This window comes from Canis lupus, chromosome 13 (genome assembly GCF_048164855.1).
Source record: "Canis lupus baileyi chromosome 13, mCanLup2.hap1, whole genome shotgun sequence".
Lineage (NCBI taxonomy): Eukaryota > Metazoa > Chordata > Mammalia > Carnivora > Canidae > Canis > Canis lupus.
This window is the reverse complement of record NC_132850.1, coordinates 49,933,296-49,947,622: the sequence shown is the minus strand read 5'-3', so window position 1 is coordinate 49,947,622 and position 14,327 is coordinate 49,933,296. Positions and strand designations below refer to the sequence as shown.

General features: G+C 32.4%; 1 protein-coding gene across 12 annotated transcripts in view; it reads left to right on the top strand.

Annotated features, from left to right (window-relative positions):
- The window catches only part of LRBA (LPS responsive beige-like anchor protein), a 740,528-nt gene that overhangs the window by 356,751 nt on the left and 369,450 nt on the right, over positions 1-14,327 (top strand). For all 12 annotated transcript variants that reach the window (XM_072773570.1, XM_072773571.1, XM_072773578.1 and 9 more), the window contains one exon: positions 12,411-12,577. In XM_072773570.1, the coding sequence (XP_072629671.1) occupies positions 12,411-12,577 (167 nt within the window). The remainder of the gene's footprint in view (positions 1-12,410; positions 12,578-14,327) is intronic.

The window sequence follows — 14,327 nt, the reverse complement described above, 5'->3', positions numbered from 1 at the left end:
AGAGATGGGTGATTAATATATCTTGAGGTGTCATAGCCTAATACCAAAGCATTAGAATGGCATTTCGCATCTCAGATATGGTCTTTACATGCATTATGGTTTTGGACATCTTTCTAAAGCTTTTTAAATATATATTTCTTCAATAAATCAGGTACAAGGAAATGGTAATCTTGACAATATATTTCAATTATAACTTTTATATTATTTTCTTTACCTCAGATAAAAATTTTGATAATCATGAACAGGATAAAAAATACTAGCATAATTAACAAAAAGAGTATTATAGTCCTTTTAAATGTCCAAGTCACTATTTTGTAGCATGTAGCCAATGAGACCATGTGATCATTATGGTATAGTTAATATAGCTCTGACTTTCCAGTACCTAGTACTTTAATCTTGGCTCTGTCATTTACTAGCTATGTGAGCTAAGGCATCATTGTCTCATCCTAAAATGAGGATAGTAATGGTGCCTACTTAGAGTAATTTTGTGAGGAGTAGATGGGATTTGATAAATGTAAAGTGCCTGTTGCTGTAAGTACATATTAAGTATTGAATAACACAGCTAGCGTTGTCAGTATCAAAAGGAGAGCATTTTTCTGAGTAATCTCTGGCAATATCCAAGGAATGCTTACCTGTTGCACAGTTCATCTGGAACTGTTACCTCTGCCATAGGGCCTTGATCCAGGTACTGCTGTGTTAGAGTCCTGAAGGTTACTTCTAATTATCATACAAATGGCTGTTCTAGGAATTAGCTGCTGTTTCTTTATCCTTTTGTGCAATGTACAGACATATACTTTTCTTTTTCTCATTTATAGGCTTAGCATTGATGGGATATCACAGTGCAGAAAAGGAAAATAATACTCAATAATAGATACTGTGTCTCTTAGAACTCACAGGCCATGCTCCTGCATAGGATGAATATATTTTTTATGGATGTATCAAGTCTCTGTTTAAACTTTCAATTTCTAATTTGTCTTGGATGTCTTAACTGTTGACCAAATCATGTGTTAGTGTAAAAATTACCTCTTCTTAGTGAATTTTAAAGTAATGATAGAGAAGAAGGTAAGCTAACCTAAAAGTCTTCATAGTGTATTCCATACATTTATCACATAAAAATTGTTCACATAAAATTAAAATTTTGTCTTCTGTTATTTCTGGCTTATTAGTGTGCAAAGTAAAGCTAAGAATATAAGATCATTTTTTTTTTTTTTATCACGGAAAGGAAGACTGAACACTTGAGTTGATGGGAATAGTTTCCTTCTATTTATCTATTATACTAGTGTTACCTAGATGTGGTGTGGTGAGCAAACTGCTAACTAAACTAGTCCACTAGTCTACAAAGAGATAAGTACAGAAATAGCATAACCGGTATTTAGAAACTTTAATAGCTTGAATGTCTGGCTATTTAAAGTGCCATTTAAAAAAAAAGTAAAAATAAAAACAAGTTCTTTATTATAGTTTGAGAACAGTACCTAAAACTACCTTATCTTGAGAACAGTACCTAAAAACCAGTTCATTCATTGTGTTATTTTGAATTAGTCTATGTTAGCAGTATATTTGAATAAGAACTTACAGCAATCTAACAGTATTCAGCTAAAGTGATATAGTTAACTCTATGTTAAATGATTTGTATAAACCTTTGAAGAAGAATTTTCTTTTGAAGGAAATAGATAAAAATATATATGTACCAAGGTCTTTTAGGTTCCTAGTTCTGATTATAATATGGAAGTGGAGGGTCTGCCCCCAGCCCCCAACGCCAAGCAATTCTCAGATATGAGGATGTCCAAGAACCCAACTCAGATCTGACGTGATACTGTATACCAAGAAGTAGCACCAGGTTCCACAGGATGAGTTCGGTTATAGGAGACTGCTTCCCACTCTTCACTTCAGATGCCAAGCTCCAATCTATTACCTGTGCTTCTGCCTAACTAGCTACATATTGGTGGTTCCCAACACCTCCTTTTTAGGTTTAATTAATTTGCTAGAGTGGTTCATAGAACTCAGGGAAACACTTAATGTTTACCAGTTTATTAAAGGATATGATAAAGGATATGAATTCAATAGCCAGATGAAAAGATATACATAGGGTGAGGTCCTAAACAAAGGAACTTCACTCCCTTTGGAAGTTGGGGCTTGGCTTGGTGACATGTGGAAGCCATCTGCCTCCCCAAGCCTAGAAACTCTCCAAAAGAGACCAAAAAGCTATACATTTTATAATCATGTTTGACTAAATTATTGGTAATTGGCTGATTCAGCCTTCATCCCCTTTCCACTTCCAAGAAGTCAGGAGAGGGGTGTGAACTTAAAATTGCCCACCTTTTAATCACATGGTTGGTCTTCCTGGCAATCAGTCCCCACCCTTCAGCTGGAGGGTCCAGGAGTGACCTAATTAACATAACAAAACACACCTTAATAACTCTCAACATTTAAGAAATTCCAGGGACTTGGGGAGCTGTAAGCCTGGAACTATGGATGAAGACCAAATATGTATTGTGGTCATCTGAATGACCATATGTACGTGTCTTATAAATTATAATATTGCACAAAGAAAATATAAGCAAAGCATATATTAGGAGATTTAAAAAGAGAAAGCTGTGTTAATTACATGTCTTATTCTGTTACTCTTTTTAAAAAGGTTATTTATTGGGGTACCTGAGTGGGTCAATTGATTGTTAGAGTCTTGGTTTCAGCTCAGGTCATGATCTCGGGGTCCTAAGATTGAGCCCCACAGGGTTCCACACTAGTGAGGAGTCTGCTTAAGATTCTCTCTCCCTCTCCTCTGCCCCTCCCCACTGCTTGCCTGTTCTTTCTCTCTCTCTCTCTCAAATAAATAAATCTTAAAAAAATAAAAAGGTATTTATTTGGGTTTGTTCTCTTGTCTTCCTTGCCTATTTTGCTGTATTTTGTTTTTCTTTATCTGCAGCCCTTCCTTCTTGGTGAACAGTTACTTAGCCTTTAATTTCTCTGGAAAACTCTCTCAGATTCTGAATAGTACTTACTTTCTTGCTCCTCCCAAATACATGATACATACCTCACAGCAGTTTTCTCATATTGTAATTATTTTCAGTCACTTGTTTCTCAACTACAATGAGATGGTGAAAGAAAAAAAGGAAAGGGACTGTTGTGAAATTTGTTCACATGACTAAGCCTATAATAAATGTTAGGTGTTACTCTATGCCTGGCAAGTTCTGATTGTTTCATGTCTATTCTTATTTGATCCTTTTACAAAATGTACTATGTTATGTCCTTTTTTATATGAGGAGACTGAGGCACAGGAGTTTAACTTGCCTAAGCATGAATGTGTCAGAGCCAAGTATTAAATTTCAAGTCATCTGGCTCTAGAATCTGTGTTCTAAACCACAGTGTTAATTATGTTTTTTTATAAGAATGAATCTTTTTTTTTTTTTTGTCTTTTTGGTTCTTCATGCTTGTTCTTAACTTGAAATTAAATTTAATTGTATTAGCCTAATACATCAAGAGACTAGTTTTGTATGCTTAAAAAATTCTGATTAGGTAGCTATGTTGAGTTAAAAGATGATAGAATTTGCTTAAGATTATCTAGCTCTTCTATAGATTAGCAAAAATACATTGAAAATTCTTGATTTTTCTCAGTATGTGTATTTGTCTATAATTATATAATCTTTTGTGATGATATATTTCTGTCTCATATTATGATTTTTGAAAACATAATTATTTGGGTTTAACCCTATCTGTTTAAATTCCATGTTAATTTTATTGATCATAGGTAATGACCACATTTTACTTTATTTACTTACTGGTATATGATATATGCAGGCATTGTATGAAATCAGTTTCTCTGTTGGGAGGTATTTTGCAATTCACCTCATAATTGTGTGACTTTTTTTTATTGTGAATAACTCTACTGTGTTGTAGTGAAATAATTGAATAAAAACAGTACTATGTGTGGGTTTGACACACAAGTGGAAAATAGCCCTCTTAGTGTTGACTTGCTTTTACAAATACCATATAAAAGCTTTTTAAAACAAGTTTTTTTATTATCAGAAGGCTAAAGATAAAAAATTAAAACCTGTATTAATCTCCAAATTATTTTAAAATATTGTTTGAAGACTGCAGTTTGTAGAGATAAGAACCCAATACATTTTATCCAGTCCATTAAAACAATAAGAAATGGTAGAGATACTTTGATAAGTGTTCTGCCTGTTTTAACCTTGAATGCTGTTATCGGGGGGGATGATGCTATATCTGTTTCATTGGCTTAGGCTTTTTCATGCTGAGAGAAATCAATACTTTGAGGTGTTGGATGACAGAGGAATCACTTCAGAATTAAAGGTGGCTGTCACACATTGTCATTGGTTGACTTTCGTTTGCTGTTGAGGTTTTTAAGCTTTCATTTTTCCAATTCTTTTTCAGGAGTCTTTGTAAGATTCATGTGGATAACTTTTTCTTTTTTTAGACTTTAAATCTGAGTTAAGGGATCAAGTACAAAGACCTCCAAAAGTCAAATATTTAAAAGCTTCTTTACTTGTCCCATAGATGATTTTCCTTTTACGTGGTTTCCAATGAGATAAGTAATTTATAGTGTATACTTAGGTGTTTACCAGAAAGTATGTTTAAGTTAATTAAAAATATAATACTCTATGTGTAGCCATGAGAAAGAAGATAGGACTGGCCCTCCTGACATGGAATGATAAATAGTTTGATTCCATTTAAATGGGAATTATTTCTTATTATTAATAGTGATTACTCCTGTAGAAAACAACTAGCCAGCCATGGAGGAGGTGGAAAGGAAAACTTTCTTGTTCTTTCATATGTTGTTATTTTTTTATTTTTAAAGACAAGTATGTTTCTTCAAAAAAAAGTTTAAGATATAAAACTTGTAAAACCAATACACCTGAATTTCTTAATTAATATTAAAGTCTTATACAGTATTTTTAAGATTTTAGCTTTGAACTTTAAAACTGGGATTTATTTTTATTTCACAATAATATGCAGACAAAGGAAATTGCTTTATAATGTTTCTCATAAAATGTACTGAAACTTAACTCTAGAAACAGTGTGCATTTAACATTATTATTTTACTTTTTCTTGATACCAAAAGTGTTTTGAGAAGCCCATATGTATGTCTATCCAGTCATAACCCCTTTTTGCCCTATTAAGCTAAATATTGTTCTGATTTTATGGAATGACTAATTTGCTTTTGTTTTTCCATTCAATAGTTAAGTATGTTTCTTTTAGTATTAAAATTTCTTTAGCAATTTTTGAGCTTCATATAAATGGAATCATGAAGTATGTGTTTTGATCTGGCATTTTCAACATTTTTGTGAAATTTGTTCAGTTTCTTATATTTTTCTATTTCATTTTGTATGGCACACTATTACATGAGTAGATGATAGTTTTCCATAATCTCTCTACTGTTGATAGGTAGTTTGTTTCCAGTTTTTAACTATTATGAATAATGTGGTTTTGACAGTTTTACAAGTCTTGTGGTGTACATGCTTATGCACTTCTGTAGGGAAGTGACTGTATTTATCTCCTCAACTTTAATAGATACTGGCATAGTGTCTTCAGAGGTGTGTATCACTCTCAATATCAGTGCATAGTTGTTTCCATACTCCATTTTCATCAAAAACTGATCAGTGCTTTTTATTTTACTATTCTAATGGTTGTGTAGTGATAACTTCATTGTGTTTTTATTTGGGCTTTATTTACAAATGAAGCTGTATATCTTTTCCTCTGCTTGTTACATTTTTTTTTTTAAGTTTTTTGTGGTACTTGTTTATCTCTTACCTAGTTTCTTATTGCTTGTCTGTTTTTTTCTTTATTGATTTGTGAAGATATTTACCTGTTTGGTATTTGAGCAGATTTTTTTTGATATGAATTTTTGAACTACTTTATTACCTATTTTTAAAAACTTCTGAAATAAACTTTATTAAAGGATAGTTTGTATAAAATAAAACACATCCCTTTTAGATATATAGTTTAATGAATTTTGACAGGTGTATACATTTGTGTAACTGTCATAGTCAAGTTACAGAAAATTTTTGTATCTCAGGGAGTTCTCAGGTGATTCACTGTTGTCAGTTCCTCTTTATGTGTGTGTGTGTATGTGTGTGTGTATATATATATACACACACACATACACACACACACACACTCAACCTCTGCCAACTGCTCATCTGTTTTTTGTTATTGTAGATGGTCTTGCATACTATACAAGTTCATATAAGTGGAATTATATGGTAGGTGCTCTAATGTCTGGATTCTTTTGATTACTCTACAGTCTTTGGTATTCATCCATCTTGTGTATATCACTCATTTGTTTCCTTTTTATTACTCAGTAGTATTTATCCATTCATCTATAGGTAGATATTGGATCATTTCTAGGGTTTGGCTCTTATGATTAAAAGCACTATGGGCAATATACTTTTGTGAGAATATATTCTTCTTCATTTTGAGGAAATACACAGAAGTAGAATTGCTAGGTTCTATTATAAGTATATTTTTAAACTTACAAGGAACTGCCAAACTATTTTCGAAAGTAGTTGTAGATTTTGCACTCTGACCAGCTGGGTAGTAATGAGAGTTCTAGTTGCTCCACATCCTTGCCAGTATTTGATATTGTGAGTCTTTTAAATTTTAGCCTTTCTACTGGGTATATAGTGATAGTTTATCGAGGTCTTTATTTGAATTTCCTTGTTGACCAAGCATCTTCTCATGCACTTATTAGTCATTTGTATATCTTGTGTGAAGTGTCTGTTCAAATCCTTAGCCTATTAAACTGGTTTGTTTGCCTTATTAAGTCATAAGAGTTCTTCATATATCTTGTAGGACAATTGTTTGTTATGTGTATGGTGAATATTTTGTCCCATACATATTTGTGACTTATCTTTTCAATTTCTAAGTGGTACCTTTTAAAGAGAAGATTTTATTAGTTTTGGTATAGTTTAATATATTAGTTTCTTTACGGTTATGATTTTCTTTTATGTTTCCTTTTGTGTCTAAGAATTTCAGTGTAAGAATTTTCTGCCTACTCGAGGGTCATAAGATTTTCTGCTATGTTTTCTTCTGGAAGTGTTACAGTTTTTATATTTAGATCTTTGGTTCATTTTTTTAAAGATTTTATTCATTTATTCATAGAGACAGAGAGAGAGAGAGAGAGAGAGAGAGAGAGATACAGAGACACAACACAGGCAGAGGGAGAAGCAGGCTCCATGCAGGGAGCCTGATGTGGGACTCCATCCCGGGTCTCCAGGATCACACCCCGGGCTGCAAGCGGCGCTAAACCACTAAGACCAGGGTTGCCCTCATTTTGAATTGAACATTTTGTTTATGGTAAAAGGGAAGACAAGTTTGTTTATTTCTTTCTTTTCTCCCCCCCCCCCCCCCCCCCCCCGTGAGTGGCCAGATGTTTTAGCACAAGTTGTTGAAAAGATATTTTTTGTTCATTTAACCACCTAAACTCTTCTCAATTTAGAATTTTATAACATTATTCATAGTTAAATTCTATAATTTTTATAATTTTCTTACATAAAAATGTTGTTACTATTTTCTTTTTAGTTATATATATATACTTTAGAATCAGCTTGTCAGTATCTGTAAGAAAGGCTAAATTTTTACTTTTTTAATTTTTAATATATTTTTAAGTAGGCTCCACATTCACCGTGGGTTGAACTCACAACTCTGAGATCAAGACCTCAGCTGAGATCAAGAGTCAGATGTTTAACTGGCTGAGCCACACAGGCACCTCAAGACTGCTAAGTTTTTAATTAAGATTGCATTGAATCTATAAAGTCAATTTGAAGGGAGTAGGTATTTTGACAACATGGAGTTTTGAAATCTGTAACCATTGTTTCTCCACTTATTTAGTTTTCTTTAATTTCTGTTAGCAGTGTTTTATGGTTTTCTCTGTATAACTTTGTATATTTTAAAATACATATTTTAATGCTACTGTAAATACTATTATTTTCATTTTCCAGTTGGTTGTTGTCCATCTGTAGGCATGCAATTAACTTCTAATATATTGACCTTGTATCCAAGAAACTTGTCAACTTATTTACAAGTTTTAGTAGTTTTTCCAGAACTTTTAGGAGTATTACATACATGAACATATCTACAAATAATAGTGTGTTATACCTTCTTTTCTAAACTGTCTTTTTATTTCTTCTTTTTACCTCTTTTTTGAACTGGTTAGGATCCTTTCTATAATAATGAATGAAGTCATGAGAGAGAGGACGTACTTGTTTTTATCCCTAATTTTAATTGAATGATTTTCATAGACTTTTTAGGGTTTAAAAAAATCTCTTTCTCTTACTAGTTTCTTGAGTGTCTTTTTGTGTTTTTTTTTTTTAAATCATGAAATGCTTCTGAGTGTTGTAAGATGCTTAAAAAAAAACTATTGAGGTTATACTTTTTTCCTTTTTTTGTTATAAAATGGCTTATACTGATATTCAGATATTAAATCAACCCTGCATTCCATGGATAAACTCTTCTTTATCATGATATATACTTCATTTTGTGTATAGCTGAATGCTAATGTTCTGTTAGGGATTTTGTGTTTACACAACTTGTATTAGTTTTTAGTTTTCTATTCCTTTAATATAAATTGCATTATATTCCTTAGCTTCTACCATGTGTAAAGAGTTTAAGGTTCGTATTATTTTTTCCTTAGATATTTAATGTTTTATGATAAAACATGTGAAGCTATACATTTTCATTTAAATTCTGTCTCATCCAATAGCCACAAATTTTTCTAATTTTTCTTGTGATTTTATCTTTGATCCAGAAGTTATTTGGAGTTGATACATTTAGTTTTCAATTATTTTGGAATTTTTTAGATTTTTTTTTCACCTGCATATTTTGCTAAAGAATCGAGGATCTCTATATTTCTACCTTTCTGAATAGCTTTCTCTTCTATCATAATTTTTCCTTCCAATTTTTTTTTAAGATTTTATTTATTTATTCATGAGAGACAGAGAGAGAGGGGCAGAGACATAGGCAGAGGGAGAAGCAGGCTCCCTGCAGGGAGCCCGAAATGGGACTCGATCCCGGGTCTCCAGGATCATGCCCTGAGCTGAAGGTGGTGCTAAACCACTGAGCCACCCAGGCTGCCCTTCCTTCCAATTTCTATCTTACCTTCTCAATAGACATCTTTAAATTTGTTTCAAATATGAAAGCTACAGGAGAAATATTTCCTAAGTCTTGAAAATGTGTCAAGGATAGAGATCTGGGGAATAGCAGAAAATCTGTGTGTGTTTGGCATATAGGATGCATAAGCAGGCATATTAAAAGATAATATGCCACATTGCTGAATTATAGAAGGCCACAAGGTCATAGGTAGTAAAATTTAGTCCTGTTTATTCATTATTAAGATAATCACAGGCTTTTTAAAGTGTAGGGTATATAAATATATCTGTGCAATACCTAAGTAAATTCTTCTTGAAATAATTCTGGGACTGTTTGTGAGAGGGCAATTATAAGATTATTTCAATAACTGAATTGTGAACTAATAAAGATCTATTTTAGGGCAGCAGTAAGAGTGTTAGGAGGTAAGAGGTAAACGGGTTTTGCTGAAATGGATGTTGAGATACGAAGGGAAAATTGAGAAGTCACAGATGACAGAATATAGTAGCATGTTTGGGATTAAGATGATGACTACAGTTTTGTACATTTTGAATTTTACGTACTTATTTGAATAATTGGAGAATATCCTACAGATAGAAATGTGGGCTCAGAGTTCAGGATTAACAGCTGGGGCGGAGATGACAAATTTGGAAGGTAGATCTAAACTGACAAAAAGGAGATGATATGGGAGTGAATGATATTGCAAAGGGACATTTAGCAAAGCCTTAAGGAAATGCCAGCATTTCATAATGAAAAATAATAAAGGAAGAAGTTTGACCATCAAGAAGGGATAATTGATGGGAGTGTACTAGGAGAATATACTTCATTTTAAGTTCATGCCTCTCTGAGCTTTCATGCAAAGGACAAATAGTAAAGTTAGGTAGAGACATAATATCTGGAAGGAAAGACCAAATATGATATTGTTTTTATGTATGCATTTACATTTAAAGAGCTAGAATAGGGGATCCCTGGGTGGCTCAGCGGTTTAGCGCCTGCCTTCAGCCAAGGGCACGATCCTGGAGTCCCGGGATCGAGTTCCCCGTCGGGCTCCCGGTGTGGAGCATGCTTCTCCCTCTGCCTGTGTCTCTGCCTCTCTCTCTCTCTCTCTGTCTATCATGAATTTAAAAAAAAAAAAAAAAAAAAGAGCGGGAATAGTCACTTGAGTTATAAGTGGCTACTCTTTATCTTTTCCCTCCAAGTAAGTGAATTTCTTTTTAAGAAGTAGGTTTGTCTCATATTTATTAATTCTATGGTAATAAGTCTTAAATTTCTTTAGCAATAATCAAATATATTTGAATTGTTAGTTCCCAAGATGCCTACTTCTTTTCTTTTTAGATGCAGATATTTTTGTTCAGATTGAAATGTTTTTGTGGTCATTGTGTGATGTATTACCTAGTTTATGTGTTGCTTAAAATAGGAAAGTTGATGTAAAGTAAAACTGAATGAAAGTACTAGACCTGGCCTTTGATTTTATTGATAGGTAAGTAGGATTTCTTGGGGTACTTCCACTCAACTTCCAAACACAAGCACATAGACATATTACAAATATATACTCCACCAATAAGTAAACATGCATTTGATCTTGAAGCAAATATTCCTCATCTGTTGTTCACTTTGGGTGATATGTCATACATAGAATATATTATTGGTTTTTAAGAAGAACATGATCAAATTACATTTTAAGGAAATTTTTAAAAAATAGATACAAGTTCATTATCTCTTTACAAAACATTCTTGTTTGGTTTCCTTTTATCATGTTTTAAGGTCAGAATGTGACTCTAATGTTCCACAATGAGACAGAGATTGATAATCGGGGAAGAATAGCCCTTTAATGTGATTTATACCTATAGATTTTATGTCAGATATGAAAAGTTACTGTTTAAATTGTAAAGGAGGATCCATTAAAGAACACTTTAAGCTATTTTACTATTTAGCTTACTTTGGATGCTTCTGTTTAGAATTATGCCTTTTTAAGCAAAGTTTAATGACCTACCAAATATTTACAAAGTAAATTTGATAAAGTTAAATTTTTGTAATATTAATAAAAGAAAAAACAGGCTATTCAATATGTTTTTGCTATTTTTAGTACTGTTTAATATGAATATATTTGGTGTTGGGGGAGTATAGAAGCCAGTAATTTCTAATTTCATCAATAATTTTAATTTACTCTTATCAGATGAGGTTAGGACAGATTATGAATACAGTAGAGAATGTTGGAAGGTATAAAAATTCTTCAGATATCTACCGTTTTGTCCTTTTGGTTTTAGTGTATGGTTGAGTTAGATATGAAGTAGCCTATAGAGTGCTTCCTGGTTCTTGAGTAAATCTCTGAAACAAACATATAGCAATTAATGTTTTAGTTACAATGGAATAATTCCCTAGTTATCTTCATTTAAATTGCTGGTTGTTCAAGTATTTCTTAATTGTATTTTATTTGCTCAAATCATATTTTTGACTAACTGATCTTCCCGTGGTTTGCTTGACTCACTCTTTTTTTTAATATATACAATATGATATTTTCCTTTAATTTCTTATAAATTATTTTAGTTCCTAACATGATTTATTTTCTCCACATCCATGGTTAAATAAAAGAAATAGCTTGACTTTACCAGTGTACAAAAACTATGAGGTTACCCCAAATCTTCTTATCGTCCAATTCTTAGAGCTAGTATAATACCCTCATTTTGCATGTGAAGACAGTTATACCTGAAGAAATAAGTTAGTTGTCCAGGACTGAATGGAGATATTATAAGGATGATACCTTAGTCTGGTTTTTGTTTTGCTTTTCAATCTCTTGTTTACATTTATATATATAAAATATGTATTGATATATCTTCTCAAAACCAATTTTCTCTCTTCCTTCATAGCATTTTGGATATTCCTCTAATTGCTTTCTGTACACCTTTTTATTAAAAATAATCTTGAGCTTTAGTGATTTAATGACAATACTGTATTTTTATTATCATTTGTTTCCTACCAATCTGAAAGGAATGGGGATTCTCCTAAGCAAGGGCTATACACAGAGAGCTTTCAACACTCCTAAAATTATGAACTTCCACTGTACACCCTAGGGAGAAGGAAGGAAAATCCAACAAAAATTTTGACCTTCCTTCTTAATGCATCAGTTAGATTGAGTGCCTTTCCATGAGCTATGAGCCAGTTTATCAGTGCGGGTGTGATTATTACCCTTATTGGAATTTTAAATTTTTGGTTGGTTCAATTCACATTAGAGATTATTTCATGGTGTGTTTTAAGTTTTTTCCCCATATTTTTCAATATTAATGGATGTTTCTTTTTTCCTATCCAAGTCACTGTGTGCCCAGTATTCAGCAGACAAACGAGAGGATGAGAAGATGTGTGATCATTTGATAAGAGCAGCTAAATATCGAGATCATGTGACAGCAACTCAACTAATCCAGAAAATCATCAACATTCTCACAGACAAACATGGAGCATGGGGAAATTCTGCAGTGAGGTAACATTTAGGATTTTCTGATTTTCTACAGAAGGCCTGGTTTAAATAAATAGCTTTGGATATGATCAAGGCCAGATGAAGAACAGAGTAATTTAATTTTGTATTTTATCATCTATTATGAATGAGGGGTAGAAAAAAGGGGTAGAGGAAATCAGTATGGGTACAATTAGGGGATTTTATAGACAATTTTAGTTCCCTCAACTGCTTCTAATGGAATATTTGTTCACATACTCTTTATGAATTAACTTTTAAGGGAAATAATTAATGTAAGCTATTTTATTAGCTACACTTAAATCTGAATTTGCACAAATACAGTATTTTAAAAAACCATTTCCTATTTTTTTTTTTTTTACCATTTCCTGTTTTACACTTCTGAGTTTTCAACACATAAATTTGAAAACATTAATATGTGTTCTTTAGAACTGCCTTGCAAATTGCAAGACTGATAATAAAAATAGTTAAATGCCTTCTTTAATATTTTATTCACTATATAAAATATATATGGATTATATATTTTGATTCTCAAAGTGAGCATGCTATTTTTTGTTTTAATTTCTAGAAACAGAATAATTAAATTACCTTCTAGAGGAACTTAAATTACAATATCTAGTATTCTTGGAATATCTGATGCTACAAATTTTAGAAACATTTTTGGGAACACCTGGGTGGTTCAGTCAGTTGAGCATCTGACTCTCTATTTCAGCTCAGGTCATGATCTCAGGGTCATGAGATCAAGCCCTGCTCAGTGGTATATATACTTGAGATTCCCTCTCCCTCTGCCCCTCCCTACCTGACACACACAGTCCTTCTCTAAAATAATAGATCCTTAAAAACAGTTTGACTGTTTTCAGTAATGTTAATGAGAATTTCTATATTTCCTCATTAGAAAGATATATTTTTAATTCCTCATTTCTACTTAGCTTTTTCTAGAAGACAACAAACAATGAAAATAGTGAATTTTTGTTTTGAGTGCAACTATCCACTAAATTAGGGTAGATATATCTTATGCTTATGAAGAATACTTAAAATGAATTACATTTCTGGACATACCATTTTTGGTGTTAAGAAGGAGGAATGCAGGTCAGAACTTGAGGTCAAAAGAGCTGAATAAAGGCAGGAATAGCTTTTGCTTAATTCTATTCCAGTTGATCTCAGCTGCAAGAGTGTCATGGGAATGATATGAATTACTGGATCAGAGCTTTGTGTACCTTATCTTACAACATGAATAAGTCTATGGATGTGCATTTGGGGCAGGAGTAGGGGTTGGGGGTTGAGGGTGCTCTTGAGGGTTTTTCAGATTCAGGATACTTTAATGTTACAGATATTATGTAGTCATTTTATAATCAGGCATTGAATAAATTAGGATGACTTTGGCATACGTTGCCTGTCATATATTGGGAACTCTAATGTGTTTTGAATCTTTCTAAAGTTTTTTTTCTTAAATGGAGTTTTATGATTTTAAAATTGAAAACCTTAGATAATGTATGCCCAATGTTGTATTTATGCCAAGTCTATCATTTTATAGGATCAAAATTTTTTCTAATGATATATTTTCTCTTATATAGCATAGTATACCTGTGCTATCAACATGGAAGCATTGCTTTTATGATGTGATTTTGGTGTAGTAAAGTATCTTGGAGAACTAAATGGATAATGAAATGTATTTATGTAGAAATGATTACTTTCTGTAATAGAGTTGTTCAAAGGCATCAACTCTTATTATACAGCCAAAAACAGTTGAAGTAAATTC